The following is a 22,483-nucleotide window of genomic DNA, read 5'->3' on the forward strand; positions in this document are numbered from 1 at the left end:
ACTCCCCAGTTGTCCAGTGCTGGGCCAGGCCGAAGCCAGGAGCCAGGAGCTGCATCGAGGTCTCCCACACGGGTAGGGGCCCGAGTACTTGGGCCATTGTCCCCGGCCCCCTGGGCACATTAGCAGAAGGTGGACTGGGAGCTGGGAGCAGCCGGGACTCACTCGGGGCACCCTGTTAGGGACGTGGTGACCCAAGCAGCAGCAGGTGGATTGGGAGCTGGGAGCAGCCGGGACTCACTCGGGGCACTCTGATAGGGACGTGGTGACCCAAGCAGCAGCAGGTGGACTGGGAGCTGGGAGCAGCTGGGACTCACTCGGGGCACTCTGATAGGGACGTGGTGTCCCAAACAGCAGCTTAGCCCCTGGACACGACGCCAGCCTCGCTCGACCGCGCCCAGTTCACGACCGGTGGTGCTCGTGTTGCAGAGAGGCCGTGACCTTGGTTGTACTGCTTTGACCTTACAGACGCTACGCAGTCCCATATCTGAGCACGCTCCTGCCCTGGAAGGGACCCTAACTTGGCAGTGTTACTGTCCTGCCGCGGGTTCTCCCAGGGGACGAGTCACCTGCACCCCTTCACTCCCTGCTCTGTCTCCCAGCATGCCCCGGACTTTGGTCTCAGCCTCCCCGCCCGCCCCAGAAATCCCTTCTTTCACATGAGTGGTCTTCAAAAAGTTGGTGGAAAATGCCCGTTATGGAAAATGCATGGATTTCAACTTTTTTTTTTGCATCAGAATAAACTTAGCTTTTCATTCCATTTGTTCCCCAGTTTGCCCTCGGCCTGCCCCTTCCGGAGCCAGCAATCCCCCCTCCCATTGGCCCCCCGGCCCCCAGCTGTGCGGCTCCCAGGTCAGCAGAGTGCACACCGCCCCTGCTCAGGGCAGGAAGAGGCCCGTCCGCCTACAGCACGCGTCGGCCGCGGGAGTGTCCCTGTCCGGGACGTCTGCCTCCAGCCTCCCGCGCGTGGGCTCTGCCCTCTCCTCCTTCCTTGCTCATCTCCCAAGATCCTTCCCTGGTCTTTGCATTAACCTGAACTTGGAGGTCTGCCTGCCTCAGACCTCCCCCGCTCAGCCAGCCCCTCCCCCCGCCCCCTGCACCTCCGGCCTCCCAGGCTGAAGCAGGGATGCAGCCACAGTGATGGCCGACAAACTTGAAGTAGATCATGTGGCCCCTGGCACACTGAGGACGGAACCCAGGGTCTTCCCTGGCCCCCAGACCTCTGGATCAGCCTCTGTCCCACTCACTCCCATCACGTTTCCCGAGCAGCTCACCCCAGTCTGTCTGCCCATGATCTCGTTGCCCCAGGGCCTTTGCACAAGCAGTTCCTGTTACCAAGAATCCCCTTTCCTCCTGGCTGTCCTGCCCAGGCCAAGTCTCAGCGTGGATGTCACTTGTCTTTCTTCACCCTCCAGCTGGAGGGGGTGCCCGGCAGTCACCCCCTAACTGTGCTGTCCTCCCAGCCACGCCCAGTCCCTCCCCTCCAGAACGTGGCTGTCTGGGAGCAGGCCCACAGTGGGAGCGGCATTAGTATTTGTGAACAGATGGACTCACAGATGGGCAGCAGAGCCCCAGCCTGGCCCGCGTCTGGGAGAGAATCCGCGGGCCCCGTGTGCCCGTGCAGGGGCGAGGGCCGTACCTGGACCAGCAGCGCAGGGGCGGGACCGTACCTGGACCAGCAGCGCAGGGGCGGGGCCATACCTGGACCAGCAGCGCAGGGGCGGGGGCCATACCTGGACCAGCAGCGCAGGGGCGGGGCCGTACCTGGACCAGCAGCGCAGGGGCGGGGCCGTACCTGGACCAGCAGCGCAGGGGCGGGGCCATACCTGGACCAGCAGCGCAGGGGCGGGGCCGTACCTGGACCAGCAGCTTGAGGCGCGTGATCCTCTGGAAGGGCAGGATGAGGAAGGAGGCGAAGGGCAGCCCCTTGCACTTGGGGTCGAGCTCCAGCTGAGCTATCAGCTCCCGAAACGCGGCCTTCTCCTGGCTGGGGACACGGACACGCAGGAGTGGGCTCCCGGCTCCGAGGAGGCAGGACGGAGGCGCCTCCTCCCCAGCAGCAGCCCCGGGGAACCGACAACCCACGGCCTGGGTTTCTTCCTTCCTTTTCTATGGAAGAGAAACTGTTCCCACACGAGGCAGAACAACAGTGCACAGTGGCGGCACGTGCCCGCCCGTGGAGACTCCGCGAGGCGTGCTTTGCGTGGGAGGGCACGGTGCCCCGGTGCGAATGAATCAGGCGCACAGCTGCTTTCTCCCAGCAGGGGACTGCGGCAAGGTGAGCCCACGTGGCGGCAGGCCCTGCAGCAGGCTGGGACACTGGCCTCTGACAGGCGGGCGGAGCCTCGGGGCTGCAGGACACAGGCTCCCCTTCTGCGGGGTGCCGTGCTCCCTCCTGTGTGTGGCCTCGGAGGCAGCACCCTGAGCCCTCTCGCTGTGGTGCCCAGATGCCCGACTGCGACCCCCAAAAGCCGGGACGCCCACGCCGCTTCAAAACGGCCACAGTTAACCGCAGGGCTAGAAGGAATGCCAGCAACACGCAGGGTTCCACGGTCCTGGGCTGTGCCCGGTCATTTACGTGTGACTCGGCCACGGCAGGGACTTCTAAAAATTTATATTTATTTGGAAGGCTGAGAGACAGGCAGATGTGGAGATCTTTCATCCGCTGGTTCACTCCCCAAATGCCGGGCACAGCCAGGGCTGGGCCAGGCCAGAGCCCGGAACAACACGCAGGTCTCCCCGTGGGTGGAGGTGCCCAAGCACTCGGGCCATCACCTGCTGCCTCCCAGGGTGCCCACTAGAAGGAAGCAGAGCTGGGGACAAGTGGCATCTCAACTGCCATGCCAAACGCCCACCCCAGTGCTGAGGGTTGACTGAAATGGCCTGGGCAGCTGGAGCCCCGCGGACAGCCCACGAGCCGGGGCGTGGCTGGAGGACCCCAGGGCCGTCCCTTTCCTGCTGTTCTGATGGGCTGACCTTGGGGCAGAGCCGGGCCGTGCTGGCCGCAGGTGCAGCGGGGCTGACAGTGGAGTCGCAAGGTGGCAGGCTGCCTGGTGACACAGACCCGTGCCCCCCACTGCTGCCCCGATGGGCTGGGTGTGTCCCCCCCCTTCCCACCCCCGTGGGCTGGGAGTGGCCCCGGGGCCCTGGGTGGCAGCACTCACAGCAGCTGCTTGTAGGTCCTCTCCTGGTAGGTCTGGTTGCTGACGTAGGTGATGTAGACGGAGAAGGGGTCGGCGGCGTAGCGGTACACGATGTCGCACACGTCTGACAGCACGATGTTCTCCTCCATGCGGCGCTCCAGCTCCAGGAGGAACCTGCGGGAGGCGGCGGCGTGGGCGGCAAGCAGAGCCAGGGCGCCTGCGGGCCGGAGCAGGCGGGGCCCCGGGCGCAGGCTTGGGCACGGGGCGGGGCGGCGTGGGGTCTTCAAAGAGCTCATGGCAGGTGCGGATCAGGAAAAAACTATGCAGGGATCTGGGGAGGGTTGCAGCCAAATACACTGATCCCTCAGCCCTGTTTTCCACGCAGAGAACTGTTTGGTTTTGCAGGTGGATCACAGCCTTAGGAGTATTAGAACGAGAGAGCGAGCGAATGAGCCGATCCTCTCGGTACACACTACTGTGCTGTGGATGAAATAACATGACGTCCCCGGGGGAGTGGAAGAGGAGGACAGGCCCGGCCCCCGTGACCCCCACACGGGGCCCGCAACACGGGTGTCCCTCCTCCTGCCTGCCTGAACTTCCATAGTGAAACACCGGCGCGTATAGACACAGAAAACGCAGAGATAGACACCGAAGGGCCCCGGGGAACAGCGGCCTCGGAACCCATTGGGCGGGGCTGCCCCGGGCAGGCGGAGGGGCTTCGAACGGGGGAGGGCGTCTGTGTGGAGGGGTGCGCAGGGCACCACACGCCCGGTCTGCGCCCGGCAGTCCCCGCCTGCACAGGAGGGGTTGGCCCAGGGGATCCCATGTGGTTTTTCGCTACACAGCTTCCAGCCCATGGTGGAAGTGGTGATGGGGCTTTTGCCAAGCGCTGAGGCTGGGCTCGCTTTCTCCCCCAGAATCCTCTCGCAGACACTGGCTCATCTCGTCCAGAGCTCAGGCCACCCTCATCTAGCCCCGGCTCTGGCGACCTCGCCCACAGATTGTCACAAACACCTACCGAGAGGAGTGGACAGGACTCGGGGGGTGGGGACTCTGCACCTGCCTGCGGAGGCGCTCGGCTGTACCGTGCCGGGCCCTGGGCGTCAGGCCCAAGATCACCAGCCCAGGAGAGAAGGTTCTCGGCTCCGTGGGGAGGGCTCCGAGCACGCAGGCTGCAGGGAGAGGCAGGGACCCCGGAACCTACGTCTTTATTATAGAAACTCCCGAACACGCAAAGCTAGGGCGGCCAGCGCACCGGGCTCTGTCGCGGGCCTCGGCCGCAGGGCGGGCAGCCCGGGCCCAGCGTCTCACCGCTCGCTGACGGCCATGACGTCCAGCACGTTGGAGAAGAGGATGTGCGCCTCGGACGGGTGCAGGGTCTTCTTCAGCCGCTCGTTCTCCATGAAGTGGGACACCAGCAGGCTCAGGCTCTTGTAGTAGGAGGCCTCGGAGGTGACCAGCTCGAACATGGCCTGCGCCGGGGACACGAGGGGGCCCTGGGGTCACCGCCTCTGCACCTTCCTGGACGGCCCGAGCTGCGTTCTCAGACGCAGAGGTGCGGAGAGACGCTCGCGCGGATTTTCAAAGTGAAACACGGACGATGGCCGAGGCCCGGACTGGCAGAGGTGCCAGCAGCCTGCAGGGCAAGCCGCTGTGCTGTGGCTCAGGGACAAGGCTGCCCCTCTGATAGCTGCCCCGGGGCTTATCATAGTGACAGCTGGAGACAAAGGCTCAAAAGGCAGGGCAAGGGGCACATGGCCGCAGCGCGTGCCAGACAGCAGAGGGCGACTCGGCCCACGCTCACCGCGGGAACGGGGTGGGAAGCCAGCGTGTGCAGGAAGCCGGGTCTACCTGTCCCCTTCCGGAAGGAAAGCTGCCAAGCGATGCCGCCCACCAGCACCCGCAGGAGGGGGATTCGGGGCCAACTTTTACTTTTTTTTTTTTTTTAAACCTTTGAATTTCTGGAGAATTTCAAATTGAACATGGAAGACTTTTAGGATCTGACTTTATGTAAGCAATGAATCGGGGGCCGGCGCTGTGGCGTAGTGGGTAAAGCCGCCGCCTGCAGTGCTGGCATCCCATATGGGCGTCCTGGCTGCTCCACTTCCGGTCCAGCTCTCTGCTGTGGCCTGGGAAAGCAGTGGAAGATGGCCCAAGTGCTTGAGCCCCTGCACCCATGTAGAAGACCAGGAAGAAGCTCCTGGCTCCAGGCTTTGGATTGGCACAGCTCCTGCTGTTGTGGTCAATTGGGAAGTGAACCAGCAGATGGAAGACCTCTCTCTCTCTCTCTCTCTCTCTCTCTCTGTGTGTCTCCTCTCTCTGTAACTCTGACTTTCAAATAAATAATCTTTTTTTTTTTTTTTTTTTTAATCAACGAAGCTCCCCCAGGCCCAGCGTCTTTGGGAGGCATGTTTGATGCATATCCTGGCTTTGTCTGATCACCAACCTCTGGACACAGTGACAAAGAGGGAGCCCAGCCAGGCGTGGGCAGCAGACTCCCCCTCGCCCACCTCCTGAGCTGGCAAATAAACCAGCTGGGGCCGCCCACCCTCCCCTCCCCATCACCCTCTCTGCTTGGTCCCTCCGTGGCTTCCCGGCAGCAGGGCAAATGGCAGCCTCCATGGAGGCCATGTCCACGCCCTAACCCCCAGTAGCTATGAATGGGACGTTACCTGGAAAAGCCCTCTGCTGGGATAACTAAGGATCTCCAGCGGAGACCATCCTGGATTTAAGGCGGGACCCCAAATCCGGTGACAGGGCCCCCCGCACATTAGCCTGTCCCCCACTGACCGCTGGCGTCACTCCACGATGGACCGAAGACCCCGGCCCCGTCTGCAGCAGAGGCCGCCTTGGCTCCTGGGGTCTGCAGCTCCCTGAGCAGGTGACGGTCGGGGTTGCCGGGCCTCTCTGTGATGGCCGCACGGCACACCTGCCTGCTCCACCGGAAATCAGCCGGCGCACTGGGCCTGCGGGGCGTCAGCCGCCACCTCCCTGAGCCCTGCCCGGCAAAAGCGAGGCGCTGGAGGCATCGTGGGCGAGAGGCTTCTGGAAGCTTCTCTGCCACAGACGCTGTTATGAACTCACTTCCCTGCAAGTCCCGAGCAAATCAGCTCAGAAAACAGTGGGGCGAGCGCTACAGATACGGGGGAGCTGCCACGCCCAGACGCAGCCCGGCACGAGGACACGGGCTGCACACGGGTTGCTGGACACCTGTCCGTAACCTGGCGCTGCGCGCACTACGTACAAAAGCCCGTAGAAAGTGGAACGGAAAGATACTGCATTTATTTGAATGCCAGAAAAGGTTGAAACCACACATCCGAAAGGTGACGCTTATGAAAAATGAGACGATGAAAAAACTGCACGGATTTCCAAAGTTTGTTTCAGATCAGCCGAACCCTTAGTTCCACTTAATCTGTACCTTTGCGCAGGAGCACATGTGTGAGTGTGGCTGCTGTGTGACAGTGTATCTAAGTGTGACAGCATTGTGTGGATGTGTGTGCCTGCATGTGAGAAAGTGTGGGAGTGAGTGTGAGAGTGAGGGTGTGTGTGTGTGGCAGGGTATGTGTGTGTGAGAGTGTATCCGAGTGTGAGCATTGTGTGTGAGAGAATCACAGTGTGTGTGTGAGAGAGTGTGTGAGGGGTGTGTGGGGTGTGTGTTTGAGAGTACCTGAGTGTGAGTGTCTGTGTGTGTGTAAGAGGGAGTAAGTAGGGGTGTGTGAGAGTGTCAGCGTGTGCATGTGTGAGACAGGGGTGTATGTGTGTGTCTGGGTGTGTGGGGGAGGGTCTGTGTGTGACAGTGAGTGGGGAGGGTTGTGAGGGTGTGTGCGCGTGTGTTCGAGTGTATATGTGGGTGAGTGGTGTCTGAGTGTGGGTGTGGTATGTGTGTTGCCGGGGAGGGGGTGTGTGAGGGGTGTGTGTGTGTGTGAGGTGGGTGTGTCTGAGTATGTGCCTGAGTCGGGGAGGGTGTGTGTGAGTCATGTCTGAGTGTGGGTGGAGAGTGAGTGTGTGTCTGAGTCTGGGAGGGTATGTGTGTGAGGTGTGTGTGTGTGTGTGTCTGACTGTGGTGTGAGTGTGTGTGTTTGAGTGTGTGAGGTGTGTGTGAGGTGGGTGTGTCTGAGTGTTTCTGTGTAGACTGTGGGTATGTGTGAGGTAGGTGTGTGTGTGAGTGGTGTCTGGGGGTGTCTGTGGGTGTGTCTGACTTGGGGAGGAGTGTGTGTGTGTGAGGTGTGTGTATGTCTGTGTCTGACTGTGGGTGTGTCTGAGTCAGGGAGGGTATGTATGTGAGGTGGGTGTGTGTGTGAAGTGGGTGTGTCTAGTGTGAGCATGTCTGTGAGGTGTGTGCGTGAAGTCTGAGTGTGAGCGTGTGTCTGAGTGTATGTGTGAGGTGTGGGTGTGTGAGGTGTGTGTGTGAGGTGTGTGTCTTAGTGTGTCTGTGGGTGTGTATGAGGTGTATGTCTGACTGTGGGTGTGTGTGGGTGTGTGAGGTATGTCTGTGGGTGTGTGAGGTGTGTGTGTGAGGTGTGTCTGCTGGTGTGTCTGTGGGTGTGTATGAGGTGTGTGTCTGACTGTGGGTGTGTGTGGGTGTGTGAGGTATGTCTGTGGGTGTGTGTGTGAGGTGTGTGTCTGACTGTGGGTGTGTGTGGGTGTGTGAGGTGTGTCTGTGGGTGTGTGAGGTGTGTCTGCTGGTGTGTCTGTGGGTGTGTGTGAGGTGTGTGTCTGACTGTGGGTGTCTGTGGGTGTGTGAGGTGTGTCTGTGGGTGTGTGAGGTGTGAGTGTGAGGTGTGTGTCTGACTGTGGGTGTGTGTGGGTGTGTGAGGTGTCTGTGGGTGTGTGAGGTGTGTGTGTGAGGTGTGTGTCTGACTGTGGGTGTCTGTGTGTGTGTGAGGTGTGTCTGGGTGTGTGAGGTGTGTCTGTGTGTGTGTGAGGTGTGTGTCTGCACTCCTTGCACTCCCTGGTTTTCCCACGCTGCCACCACAAAGCGGGAACCGCTGGAACCTTCCAGAAGGTGAAGCCCGGCCGCCAGGCCTTGGGTCGGAGGGGCGCCCCCAGGCCGGCCGGGCGTCGGGCAGCTGCGGGCAGGCAGGCTGGGGCCTCGGCCAGCACCCCCGGGAGCCACCTCAGCTTCCCTGTGGGCAGAAGCGGAAGTGAGGCCCAGCGCAGCCTGGCCACCTGCTCCTGAGCCGGGTCCGGGGGCGCTGCCTTCCCTGGGTGGGAGGGCGCAGTGGCTGGGGCGGGGATGGGGCATCAGGGAGGGCCTGCCCTGGGGCCAACATGGGCTGAGTCCCCAGGATGGCAAGAAAGCCCGCCCCCAGGAGTGTCCCAGAGGGAGAAGGGGCGGCGGTGCTGGAGGCGGGGAGTGTGGCGCCCCCTGCAGGCCGTGACCAGCCTGCTGCAGCGTCAGCCCCCCACCCCGTCCGCCCCGCAGTGTGGGGTGCACGGCCGTGGATCCCAGAGTCTCTGGGGGCCGGAGCCCCCAGACCAGCCCCACACCTGCACCCAGAGCCCAGCAGCCTTTGCAGGGGCCCGGGACTGAAGACTGCAGGACGCCGGGCCCGGTGCAGCGTCCGCCACAGCGCTGCTCCGAGGTGGTGACGCCGGTGGCCCCAGGACCGGCCAGCTGACTTGGCCCCTGCATGCTGCTACCATACAGAATGCCCGGCGCGGAGTCCTCCGTGAGAGGGCTTGGTTTGGCTCACAGCCCTGCACATTCTAGAACGTGGGTTGGCACCTGCCCGGCTCTGGGGAGGGCCTCACGGCGGTGCACAGTAGGAGAGAGACAGGCCACACGGCGGTTCAGCCAGAGGGAGTCGGTACAGCTGAACTTACTCTCTGGCAACCACTTCTCCCAAGTACACTCCCACGACCCAACTGCCGTCCCCGGGCCCCACCTCTCAGGGTCCCCCCCCAACGTCCCCACACTGCGGCCCGGCCTCCTGCGTGAGCCCCTGGGGGACAAGCCGCATCCAAGGCCTGCCGCGGGTGCCGGAGTACACCTTTGAAGAAACGAGAGAGCCCGGCCCGGGCGAGAGGCCTCAGGAGAGGAGACAGAGCCTGGAGGAGCCCCGGGCTGGCCTCTGGGGCGGGCAGGCTGAGGAGCCAGCCCTGGACACAGGGGCACCCACGTTCACGTTCACACCCTGCCCACCGACCAGATTCCTTCTCGGAGCTGGACACGCGGTCCTTGTCGAAGGGGCTGCCCCTGAGAACTCACAAGAGCTGTCAGGGCCCCTGTGTCCTCCGTGAGAGCGCCTCTCCCCACACCTGTCACCCTGCGTCCCAGGCAGGGGTGCACACGCCCGGTGTCCGGCAAGTCTCGGTCTGCTTAGCACTGCTCCAACAGAACTGAGACTGCGCAGTGTGCCAGGGACAGAGCCCACGGCAGAAGGCGGGAGGGCAAGGGGGCAGCTGCCTGTGCTGCAGGGGGGAGGGGGAGGGCGTCCTCTCCCTGGCCTGTCCCCTCTCAGCACTGTTGGGGGTCAAGTCTCCAATGTATGAACTTTGGGGGGCATGTCCCATCCCAGCAGCCACTTTGTTTTTGCCTGGGGTGGAAGTAGGGGAGACTGCTGGGCCAGAACGCCGAGGGCCTGGGCCTCTCCTCGAGTTTGGGCTCCTGTGGTGGCCATGAGGAGGTCGCCCATGACACCTCTGTTCAGTTGCCCCGTGTCCCCCAGCGAGTCGGGCAGTTACAGAGGCCACCTCGGACTGCTGAGGTCAGGACGCCCACAGACCCCAGGGCCTGCGACGGCCAGCAGCAGCTGGGTCAGTGGCTGGGGTGAGCAGTCCGGGGACGCCCGTGCAGCCCTGTGCGGCGTGGTCATTAGTGAACCCAGGAATGTGCTGGCCGGGCTGGGCCCACCGAGTGCTGTGAGTGGCGCCAGTGGCACAGGCACCAGCAAAGGCCCGAGCGACAGCTCCCTCCCGGGCTGCTGCGGGGCCAGGCGGAGTCATCTCAGGGGCAGCCCTGGGACGCAGATGCTGGGGTGCCTGTGGCGCCCCCCTCATCAGCGGCCGCTACCCGGGTCGGCAAGCTCGCTCACGTCACAGGCACCATGCTTGAGCTGACCTGGTTCATGGAATCACGTGGAAACGTCGACGTACTCACATGGGGTCAGCAGGAAGGCAGGCACGCATATCAAAGCTAAACCAGGTCACAAAGGTGAAACGCTGGACGGGGTGGGGGCTCGCTGGAGGGTGCAGACAATAAGCGGGACCTAGCCAGCTCCACCAGCCATTTCCACAGTTCCCAGGCTGCAAACAATGCTGCCACGCACATCCTGGATACACATTTCCAGACTCAAATGTCCATCAGCACGCTGGCTAATGGAACACGGAACGTGGAAACAAGGGAGCCCCAGCGAGCTGTTTGGGTTGACTCGCGGCAAACGGACAGGTGCAGAGCCGGCCGGCACACAGCAGCTCACGGCAGGGCAACTGCTGGGTCAGCCCGTCTCACTCCCAGGGGACGCTGGCCCATGCTGCCCTGAGACCCTCACAACCCTGCTGGCTTCCCCACTCTGCACCTCATTTCTCTCTACCTGCTTTGCCAAGACAGGTTCCTGTGTGTGCTGGGGACACAGCCGGTGCCAGCCACGTGGCTGGCCACCTGTGGTTTCTTTTCTTTCTTTTAAAAAGGATTTATTTGTTTAAAAAGCAGTTACAGAGTCAGAGACAGGAAGAGGGGTGGAGAGAGACAGATAGAGAATCTTCCATCTGCTGGTTCAATCCCCAAATGGCCACAGTGGAACTCCATCTGGGTCTCCCATAGGAGTGGCAGGGGCCCAAGGACTTGGGCCATCTTCCACTGCTTTCCCAGGCCATTAGCAGGAAGCTGGATCAGAAGTGGAGCAGCTGGGACTCAAACCGGTGCCCATACAGGATGCTGGCATTGCAGGAGGCGGCTTTACCCACTAGGATACACACCTATGCTCTGTATACCTGCCTCCTCCCTAGCCTTGTAAATGGATATATGTTGAATTGCTTTCTCACAGTGTGCATTCTCAAAACAGCAGCTCTAAAACCATCAACAAAAGGAGAATCCTACACAAGAACACTTTCCAATTGCAGCCACCTCATTGTCGCTTTACGAGGAGGAAAACACATCGACAAGTTCTTAGCTCCTGAGTCTTCCAGCACTGGGGAAGACCATCGCCGGGGGCTGTTTTCCTCGTGAGAACGGTAGTTCATTCAGACCTGCTGCTTTTGTAGTCAAAGAAAAAGCAATGTTCTGACAACAGATTGTGCGGGCAGCGCGAGTTGCCTGTTTGCTTTAATAAATACACTGAGAAAATCTGATACAGAAGGCGTGGATTTGGAACATGAAAGCTGATGAAGATCGTGGTTTTGTGTCCATTATCCGAGCACAAAGCTCGTGTTCAGCTCTTCTGCATTAAACACGAAAAGAAGCGGGCGCTACGGTGTGGTGGGTTAAGCTGCTGACTGGGGCGTTTGCGTTCCATATTGGGGCGCTGGTTTGAGTCCTGGCTACTCTGCTTTGGATCCAGCTCCCTGCCGATGCACCTGGAAAGACAGCAGAGGACGATGACCCAGCAAATGGAAGCTCGCGCTCTCTCTCCCCTCTGTGCCCTCCACATAAGCCTTTCTTTTTCTTCAAGGTTTATTTATCTATTTGAAAGGCAGAGTGATGGGGGGAGAGACAGAGAAAGATAGAGACATCTTCCATCTGCTGGTTCAGTCCCCAGAGGGCCCAAATGGCCAGTGCGGGGCCAGGAAGAAGAAACCAGGAGCCTGGAACTCCGTCAGGGTCCCCCACATGGGTGGCAGGGGCCCCAGCAGTTGGCCCATCTTCTGCTGCTTTCCCAGGCCATAGCAGAGAGCTGGATCAGAAGCGGAGCAGCCGGGACTCAGGGGACTCCAGACAGCTGCTTAACCTGCTACTCCACAACGCCAGCTCCCAATAAATCCTTAAATGAATACGGAAAGTCAGACTACAGTGACTCAGAGGAAGACGCGCTGACATCTGTGTGTCTGAGTTTTCTACTAGGAATGTAATTATGTTAAGTATCAGGTCATCCTTATTTATTTTCAAATATCGATAATTGATCCATTGGGAATTACAAACAGTACAGAGTAAAATCTTTATTATACTTGCCCACCTACTACAGATGTAATGTTCATCCTATTCTGCTGTTTAAAAGATGTCTGTTATGAATATTTACCTGTATCATTCCTTGAAAATATATTTTAAAACTTTTTTAAATTTAGTTTTTCTCTTATTTCAGAGACAGGGAGAATGAGAGGAGGAGAGAGAGAGGGGAAGAGAGAGAGAGATGGAGGGAGAGCGAGAAACCTTCCCTCTGCTGGTTCTCTCTGCAAATGCCTGCAACAGCTAGGACTGGGCCAGGCCCAAACCAGGAGCCAGAAGCTCAACCCAGGTCTCCCATGGGGGTGGCAGGAACACAGTGTGTGAGCCATGCTCTGCTCCCCCCAGGGTGTGCGTCAGCAAGAAGCTGGACTGGAAGTGGGGGCGCTGGGACTCACACCTCTGACATGGTTGTGGGTGTCTCAGGAAGCGTCTCAACTGCTTTTCCAACGCCCCCCCCCCCCGCGCCCCGAAATTTACAATTCTGTGCCTCTGTGTAGCCATGTGTTACCTCGCTGAACATTACCCGGCTGCGTGCTGTCTTGCTAAGCAACTGCTCCATCATTGGACATTTAGGGTTCTCCCCTTCCTTCTCCTCCTAATTTTCGCTGCAATGAACATTCTAAAATATAAATATCTGTGCATATGTTTGATTGTTTTGCATGACAAATATCTAGAAGCAGACATACTAGAAAGAGTGTACAAATAAATTCCTATTATTTGATACAAAGGGCTTTGATACACATGTTGCTATATTCTCATCCAGTGTATTTGAGAGTGCTCATTAACAAATTCCCCCAGCGCCGGCATTTGGCCTAATGGCTAGGATGCCACTCGGGGTGCCTGCAGCCCATATCAGAGAGCCTGGGTTCCAGTCTGGGCTCTGCTCCTGATTCCAGCTCCTGGCTAATGCACACCCCGGAGCCAGCAGGTGACAGCCCTAGTGATTTGGTCCCTGCCGCCCCCTGGAAGACCTGGGTTGTGTTCCTGGCACCTGGCCTCGGCCTGGCCCAGCCCCTGCTGGTGCAGGCATCTGAGGTGTGAATCGGCAGATGGGAACCTCTGGCTATCTTAAAAGGAAATACGCTTCTCCCGCACTCGGTTTTAAACACCTGTTTACAAGTCTCTGATTTTGGAAGGCGGAAGACAGCTCCTCAGGGTTGTTCTAGTTTGGACTCCCTTGGTTCCTTGTGAGTTTGATGTGTTTTTAATTTCCTCCTGGGACATTAGTACTTCTTCTGTGTGAGTGGTTTGCTTGTTTTTTCTTTAGGGTGCTCATCTTTTCTTACTTTTAAAGTGTTCTCATTGGTTGGAATCTGGGTTTTGCTGACGTATATGAGAGCAACTAATTTGTCCATTTATCTTATAATTAGCCGCTTCCTAGAATGGCCTGGTCGGGTCCAGTATTTGTAACTTGTCATCTTAGGCTTTTAAAATTCAAATCATTTATTTACAGAGAGAGAGAGAGAGAGAGTGCATATCCACTGGTCTCCCATTGCTCCCAAAATGCACACAAAGGCTGGGGCTGGGGTCTGGGCCAGGGACACAGGCAGGAGCCAGGAACTCAATCCAGGGCTCCCACGCGGGCGGCAGGAACCCAGTCACTGGAGCCACCACTGCTGCCTCCCAGGGCCCACGTTAGCAGGAAGGGGGTCAGGAGCCGGAGCTGGGAGTCGGACTCAGCCATCTTAGCTGCGTGGCCAAATGCCAGCTCCACCCTTAGGCTTTCCAAGTCGGCAAACATCGGCAGAAAATGGTGTTTTGTTTTTGTTTTTGACAGGCAGAGTTAGACAGTGAGACAGAGAGACAGAGAGAAAGGTCTTCCTTCCATTGCTTCACTCCCCAAATGGCCGTCACGAAGCCAGGAGCCAGATGCTTCCTCCTGATTTCCCATGCAGGTGCAGGGCCCAAGCACCTGGGCCATCCTCCACTGCCCTCCCGGGCCACAGCAGAGAGCTGGCCTGGAAGAAGAACAACCAGAACAGAACCGGCGCCCCGACCGGGACTAGAACCCGGTGTGCCGGCGCCGCAGGCAGAGGATTAGCCTAGTGAGGCGGGGCGCCGGCCAAAAATGGTGGTTTTGACTTTGCTTCTCTAGAGCTTTCTCTCCTCCTCCCTCCCTTGCCTGGCTGTAAGCACTGTGTGTTGCCCTTATCAGCGCCAGCGATTATTCATGACGTGTGACTCTTAATATTCGACATATTCTTCACACATCTCAGATGGTGTCCTCTGGGTTTACTTAGATGGTAACCGGTGGTGTGCTTTCCTTCTCAGCCTCTCTGAAGATGGGTGTGTCTTCCTCTCCCGGGCTGTCCACGTGGGCTCCCAACATCCACCTGCAGCACCATCTTTGCATTAACCCTCGCTTTATCAGGGGTATGTTGTTTATTTACCCTAACTCCGGGTTTGATTTGCTCACGTTTTCTGTGCATTTGTAGCTTCTTTCACAGTGAGACAGGCCCGGCTCTTTCATTGTCAGGCTGAGCAAGGTGAGGTGGAAGACTCTCAGCCCTTCTGGTATTTTACGTTTTAATTTATTGCACCATAAAGTAGACTTTTTAAAAAACTTTTTTTTTTATTTATATATTTTTTTGACAGGCAGAGTGGACAGTGAGAGAGAGACAGAGAGAAAGGTCTTCCTTTGCCGTTGGTTCACCCTCCAATGGCCACTGCGGCCGGCGCTGCGCTGATCTGAAGCCAGGAGCCAGGTGCTTATCCTGGTCTCCCATGGGGTGCAGGGCCCAAGCACTTGGGCCATCCTCCACTGCACTCCCGGGCCACAGCAGAGAGCTGGCCTGGAAGAGGAGCAACCGGGACAGAATCCGGCGCCCTGACCAGGACTAGAACCCGGTGTGCCGGCGCTGCAAGGCGGAGGATTAGCCTATTGAGCCACGGCGCTGGCCTAAAAAACCTTTTTTAAAAAAGTTTATTTTATTTGAAAGGCAGAGTTACAGAGAGAGAGGGAGAGACAGACAGAGAGAGATCTTCGATCTGCTGGTTCATTCTCCAAATGGTTGCAATGGCCAGAGCTGGGCTCATCCAAAGCCAGGGGCCAAGAGCTTCTTCTGGGTCTCCTATGTGGGTGGCTTGGGCCATCCTCCACTGCTTTCCCAGGTGCATTAGCAGGGAGCTGGATCAGAAGTGGAGCAGCCGGGACTCAAACCGGTACCCATATGGGGTGCCGGCACTCAGGTGGCAACTTTACCTGCTACACCACAGCGCCGGCCCCGAGTATACTTCTGTATGAACCTTAGAGATCTGTGCAGCCAGTACTGCACTCAGAAGGACCCCCAACAGTCCCAACACTCTGAGAAACTGCCCCCGCTCCAGCCCCTGCCACACCTGACCTTTGGCTGTCACCATCGCTTGGACACATGGAATCAAACCTGTGCCTTAGAGAAATCTGGGTTTTGCTGACAAGGCATTGAGAAGCTGTGGAGATGCACCCATGGTGTTGCGAGCACCCACGGTCCGTGCCTTTTTGTGCTTAACCTACCACTGTGCAGAGTGTGGGTGTGCGGGTGTGTGGGTGTGCGGGTTCATCCCTCCCTGCACCAGCACGTTTGGGTGTTTGGGAACGAGCAGCCATGTACAGGCCCCCATGTGAATGCGTTTTTATGTCTATAGCCAGCTCTAGAGACAACGTGGGTTGTCGTGACTGGGATGGGGTGGTCCCGGCACCTGGGGGGTGGGCAGCAGCCAAGGGCGCTCCACTGCACAGGACAGCTCTGGCGACGAGGAAGGAGCCAGCCCAGCGTGGTCGCTGCCGCCGGGTCGATGGCCAGTGTCTGCTTCACCTTTAGAATGGGCAGGGGTGGCCGTGCCGCTCTGCACCCCCAGCAGCGTCTGTCCGGGTTCTGGTTGCTGTGCACCCACACCAACACTCGGTGTTGCCAGCGTGTCCAAGTCTTTAAACGCCGGTGGCACCACTTGTTCTTTGGTGAAGCGGCTGCTTCAGTCTTAGGCCCAGTTTTCCATTGGTTTGTTGTTTTCTCGCTGCTGGGTTTGAGCTTTTGATGTGTGCTGGATGCAAACTTTTTTTTCCAGACAAGTGACGGGCAACCGTCTTCTGTCGGCTCGTGGCATCTCTTCTCATTCTCGTCACAGTAGCTGCACACAGCAGACCTTGGTGACTTTGCCTGTCCAGCTGATCCTTGCTTGCTTTATGCATCATGCATTTGGTGTCAGATCTGAGAGCTTTTTGCTGATCTGTTTATGCAGATTTTTTCTCCTATGTTTTCTTCTAAAAGCTTGAAGATTTTGTATTTTACAGTTGGATCAGTAACTCGTTTTGGGTGAATTTTTAAAAGGACAGGGTGTGAGCTTTAGGTTGAGGTTACTTTTTTTTGCACATGTATAACTGAACATCCACATTCAATGTTTGTTGAAGGAGCTACCCTTTCTCCACTGGCCATATGTGTGTGGGTCCAGTTCTGAACTTTCCTTCCTATCTGGATACCACATTGTCTTGATTATTGTAAATTTTTAATAAAATCCTAAAACCACATAATTACAACTCCTCCAGGCTTCTTTTTTTTTTTTTCTCAAAATTGTGTATTCTAGCCACCTTGCCTTTTTATGTAAATTGTAGGGTAATTTTCTCTAAAACAACGCAAATTCATGGGACTTTGATTCTATTTCTACTAAACGTAATGGGACAGGACTGTGTAGTGCAGTGGGTTACGCCTCCACTTGGGTCACCTCCATTCCATAGCAGAGTGCTTGGGGTCAAGCACTGCCCCTGGCCTTTTGTCCAGTTCTCTGCTAATACACCCTGGGGGGCAGTGGACGACGACTCCAGTCCTTGGGTCTCTGCCATCCCTCTGGGAGACCCACATGGAGTTCTTGGCTCCTGGCTTTGGCCAGGCCAAGCCCTGGCTGTTGTGCTGTTGTGGACATTTGGGGAATGAACTACAGATAAAAGATATTCTCTCTCTCTCTCTCGCTCTGTTTCCCCCTTCCCAGTAAACATATATATATATTGATATGTTGACTCTTCCATTCTGTAAACAGTTGTCTCCTGACTTATTCTGGCTGCCTTCAATTTCTTTCATCCATGATTTGAAATTTTCAACATAGAGATCTCATATACTTTTTGTTAGATTTACATCTAGGGGCCAGTACTGTGACGTAGCAGGTAAAGCCACCGCCTGCAGTGCCAGCATACCATATGGGCACTAGTTCATGTCCAGGCTGCTCCACTTCTGATCCAGCTCTCTGCTATGGCCTGGGAAAGCAGTGGAAGATGGCCCAAGTCCTTGGGCCCCTGCACCCACGTGGGCCCAGAAGAAGCTCCTGGCTCCTGGCTTCGGATCAGCGCAGCTCTGGCCATTGCAGCCAATTGGGGGAGTGAACCAGTGAATGGAAGACCTCTCTCTCTCTCTTTCTCTCTCTGTATAACTCTGATTTTCAAATAAATAAATAAATCTTAAAAGAAAAAAAGATTTACACTACATATTTTGTGTTGGAGGGAGCTATTATTAATGGTATGGTCATTTTAATTTTGGTTTCTAATTGTTCATTGCTGGAATACAGAAGTAACAATCAATATGCTAGGACTTTATATCCTGCAACATTGAAAAAATCATTATTAGTTAAATTAGCTTTTCTGGGTAGAGTCTTTGAGATTTTCTAAGTAGAGAATCATGTAATCTGTGAACAGGGGCAGTTTTTTTAATAGAAGTATTTTTTAAATTAATTTATTTGAAAGGCAGAGTTACAGAGAGAGAGAGGGAGAGACAGGGAGAAAAGTTTTCTATCTTCTGGTTCACTCTCCAGATGGCCGTAATGGCCAGAGCTGAGCCAATCCAAAGCCAGGAGCTTCCTCTGGGTCTTCCCATGCGGGTGCAGGGGCCCAAGGACCCAGGCCATCCTCTGCTGCTTTCCCAGGCCATAGCAGAGAGCTGGATTGAAGTGGAGCAGCTGGAACACGAACCAGCGCCCATATGGGATGCTGGCACTGCAGGCAGTGGCTTTATCTGCTACACCATAGCGTCAGCCCCCAGGGGCAGTTTTATTTATTCCTTTCTGTATGCTTTCAGTTTCTTTTTCTCGCCTTATCCGCCTGGCTCGGCTTCCAGAATGGTACAGAACAGGAGTGCTGTGAGCAGGTATCCTCCCCTGGTTTCCAACTGCAGGGGAGGTGCAGTGTGTCAGCTATAGGTTTTCTTTGGTAAATATTCCTTACGAGGGGCCAGTGTGGTGGCTCAGCAGGTTAAGCCACTGTCTGCAATGTTGGCATCTCATATCAGAGCACTGGTTCAAATCCCAGCTGCTCCACTTCTGATCCAGCTTCCCGCTACTATGCAGTGGAATATGGCCCAAGTGCTTGGGTCTCTGCCACACACACGGAAGACTTGGATGGAATTCCTGAATCCTGGCTTCGGCTTCGCCCAGCCTGGCCATTGCTGGTATTTGGAGAGAGAAACAGCAGATAGGAGCTCTCTGTCATCTCCCTCACCACCCAACTCCTTTCCTCTTAAATAAAACAAATATTTGTATGTGAAAGGGAACAGTAGGAACGTAGTGAGAAGGCAGACACGTCAGCCTCTTGCCAGGTACCATCTCCACTGTCTGTACTGCCTAGCAGTCTGCCCAAGCCATGCGAAGGCACCGTGGTTACCCCACCATGGTTTGAATACGGCTGCCGCCATCCAAGCCCACTGGTAGTGTGGCCCCCACGCATCACTCTGGGGAGGTGTTGGGGTCGTGCGGGTGCAGCCCCCCCGCCCCAGCAGGCTCACGCTTGTCTCTCGGGGCTGGGCTCTGCCCCTTTTCTCTGCACACACACCAGGGTTTCCTCCCGCTTTCTGCCAGGGCTTACAGCAGCACGAAGCCCTTGCCGGCTGCAACCTCTGATCTTGAACTTCCCAGCCTGTAGAGCTAGGAGCTGAAGGGTCTCCTTTTAAACAACAACAACAAAGATGACCCAGTCTCAGGTATTCTGTTACAGCACCAGAAAATGCACTGATACCCCCATTTTACAAACATGGCAACTGAGGTACAGAGAAGCTAAGTAACTTGCCCAAGGTCTCAGAGCTAAGAAACAAACCACAGCTATGAAACAGCACTGGGTGTGGAACCACTCTACGCTGCCGCCTCCCCTCCACCACCTCGTGGGAGAAAACACTGGACATACTAAAAAAGAAGTCCCGGTCAGCATGCACAAAAAGCTGCGAGGAATCACGCAGAACAACGCAATAGAAAAGGGGGCAGACGATCAGACAGGCAGTTGATAAAGAAGTGCAAACAGCCCATAAACACTGAGAGATGCTCGAGTCTGCCAGGCATCAGGGGCAGGCAGGAGAAAGCAAGATGCGAGGTTTTTATCCAACAGTTTAAGGGGAATGAAGACACCCCTGCCTGGGAGAGGCAGGTGAGTGCAAATGGCCCGTCTCCCACGCTGGTAGCAGGTGGGGTGCCCGCTGACATCCTGTGTGGCCCTGGGCAGTCCCCATGGCCGCTTACAAGGCACATCACCTGGGGCCGCAGTTTGAATGCTAGACAGCTGTCTTTCAGCTCAGGCCTCAGAGGAGGCGACGACGCCTGCAGGAGCTCTCCCCATCACCCTCGCTGAGTTCGCCTGTGCTGCCCGGACCCTCTGTCCTGTGCAAGGACCACCGAGGCTCAGGGCAGCCAGCCACCTATGCTTCTCCCTGCACCCAGGGACAGGGCACATACAGGTGCCTGCCTGCTTCCACTCCACACTTACTCAAACCACTGCACCTGCTCTTATTCAAGGATGAAAACCAACGAATGTTCAATGTCCAGGAGCTGTGGTTGTGAAACCTAAGCTGAAAGCTCCGAGGAGTCCAACGGAGGCCCTGAGTTGCTGAAAACCATCGCCAGGCCACAATGCTGCTGAAAAGAGGTGGCTGAGATAAGCGTGAGTCGTGGGGGCAAACGTCAAACACAGCTACAAGGACTTTGTACTTGAGGTCTTCTGAGTGAGCTGCAAAAGTAGACGGAATGTCCCAGCAGATAAAGCTGGTCCTCCAGCAGGAGCCTAGGATGGAAGAAGACCTGGGCACAGTTTTTGCTGTCTACATTTGTTTAAAGATTTATTTATTTATTTGAAAGAGTTACACAGAGAGGAGAGGCAGAAAACGGGGTGGTCTTCCATCCACTGGTTCACTCCCCAGTTGGATGCAATGGCTGGAGCTGGGACAATCCAAAGCCAGGAGCCAGAAGCTTTCCCCGGGTCTCCCACATGGGTGCAGGGGCCCAAGCACTTGGGCCATCCTCTACTGCTTTCCCAGGCCATAACAGAGAGCTGGAGCAGAAGTGGAACATCCGGGTCTCGAACTGGTGCCCATATGTGATGCCGGCGCTTCACGCCAAGGCGTTTACCCACTGCACCACAGAGCTGGCTGCTGCATTTGTTTTAAATAATGCAAATGTACTCATGAGTGACTTATTTTTATACTTTAACACTAAAGGACTCTGTTCACTTGGGCACTTCTTGCCCTGAATTCTACCTGCCTGATAACAGTACAGGGTTAGTTTCCTCTTCAGTTGGAGGACCTGTCTTTCAATGCAGGAGTTTATGCAGCTTATATTTATTGTTGTAGCAGACAGTGTTGCTACTGATCTGCCACCTTACTCTGCTGGTTTTTGTATTTCTTTGTTATCTGATCTCCTTTCACTACATGGACCCTGCTTCTGCTTCGCTTGTTGTTGTGAACATTTACAGCATGTTCTCGTGTTCTACTAGAATCTGCTCCCAGTTTTACATCAGAAATTTCCTGATGCAGTCATTCAGAAACCACTGCTCACAAGCTGTGGGAGACGTGGAAGTTCAAACTATTTGTTTCCTAATTCTATGGGGCAGGACACCCAGGTGAAGGTAGCTGCCTTGGAAACTAGTTTTGGGGCCAGGGCTATGGCATAGTGGGTAAAGCCACAGACTGTGACGCCAGCTTCCTATACGGGCTCCGGTTTCTGTCCTGGCTGCTCCACATCCAATCCAGCTCTCTGCTGTGGCCTGGGAAAGCAGAGGAAGATGGCCCGAGTCCTTGGGTCCCTGCACCCACGTGGGAGACCTGGAAGAAGCTCCTGGCTTCATCCTGGCCCAGCCCCTGGTTGGTGTGGCCATGTGGGGAGTGAACCAGTGGGTCAATGATGATCTCGCTCTCTCTGTCCCGCACTCTGTAAACTCTGACTTTCGAATAAATAAACAAATCTTTTTTTTTTTTTTAAATTTTTGACAGGCAGAGTGGACAGTGAGAGAGAGAGACAGAGAGAAAGGTCTTCCTTTTGCCGTTGGTTCACCCTCCAATGGCCGCCGCGGTAGTGCGCTGCGGCCGGCGCACCGCGCTGTTCCGATGGCAGGAGCCAGGTGCTTCTCCTGGTCTCCCATGGGGTGCAGGGCCCAAGCACTTGGGCCATCCTCCACTGCACTCCCTGGCCACAGCAGAGAGCTGGCCTGAAAGAGGGGCAACCGGGACAGGATCGGTGCCCCGACCGGGACTAGAACCTGGGGTGTGCCGGCGCCACAAGGTGGAGGATTAGCCTAGTGAGCCGCGGCGCCGGCCCAAATCTTTTTTTTTTTTTAAATCAAGTTTTACCAAGCCTTCCCTGGCAGCTAATCCATAATAAGGTCTGGGCTAGGGATCTCCGTGGTTGGAAGCTTTCCCAGCCACAGTCCGCACCTGGCTTTTTACATGGCCGGCAGCAGCAGCAAACGTTGGGGCGTCGGAGCAGGAGCTAGGAGAAGCAGGGACAGGGGTGGGGGTGGGGTGGGGGACGAGCATGCGCTGGGCGGTGGTTGAGCTCGCGCACAGAGGGAAGCGCCCTGGGCTCGATCAGGGCTGAAAGAGCTGACCCGTCCTCGCCCCTAGTCGCTGAGCGCGCTCCTCTCTCCAGACCAGCCCGCCCCTCCCTGTCCGCGATCCACCCCCGACCAGACGGCGCCCACGGCCTCTGCCCTCCAGCTTTGCAATGATGGCCGTCACCAGGCCGCCCGCGGGCCCCCAGCGCTCGCCCAGAAGCCGCTCCCGCACCCCAGAGCCCACGCGGTGACCGGACCGACCCGGCGGCCGCAGGGCGCACAGCGTCGCCTGGCGTCTCCGCGCTCGCGCAGAGCTCGCGGCCAACGACCCCAGCCCACAGCGCGGTCTGGGTGGCACGCTTCCACTCGGGAACCCGGGGGTCCGCCGCGGAGTAGCGACGCCACGGACAAACTGCGGCAGCTGCCGGGGCGGCTCGGGCCCAGAGGCACCCACGTCGGCGAGGGCAGACGCTG

General features: G+C 57.0%; 1 protein-coding gene across 1 annotated transcript in view; it reads right to left on the reverse strand.

The window, feature by feature from the left end:
* Nucleotides 1-22,483, reverse strand: part of NGEF (neuronal guanine nucleotide exchange factor) — a 101,136-nt gene that overhangs the window by 7,260 nt on the left and 71,393 nt on the right. The window contains exons 6-8 of the mRNA XM_062193544.1: nt 4,452-4,612; nt 3,162-3,314; nt 1,855-1,984 (exon numbers count right to left, since the gene is read on the reverse strand). Coding sequence (XP_062049528.1) covers nt 1,855-1,984; nt 3,162-3,314; nt 4,452-4,612 — 444 coding nt within the window. The remainder of the gene's footprint in view (nt 1-1,854; nt 1,985-3,161; nt 3,315-4,451; nt 4,613-22,483) is intronic.

This window comes from Lepus europaeus, chromosome 1 (assembly GCF_033115175.1).
Source record: "Lepus europaeus isolate LE1 chromosome 1, mLepTim1.pri, whole genome shotgun sequence".
NCBI classification, from domain to species: Eukaryota; Metazoa; Chordata; class Mammalia; order Lagomorpha; family Leporidae; genus Lepus; species Lepus europaeus.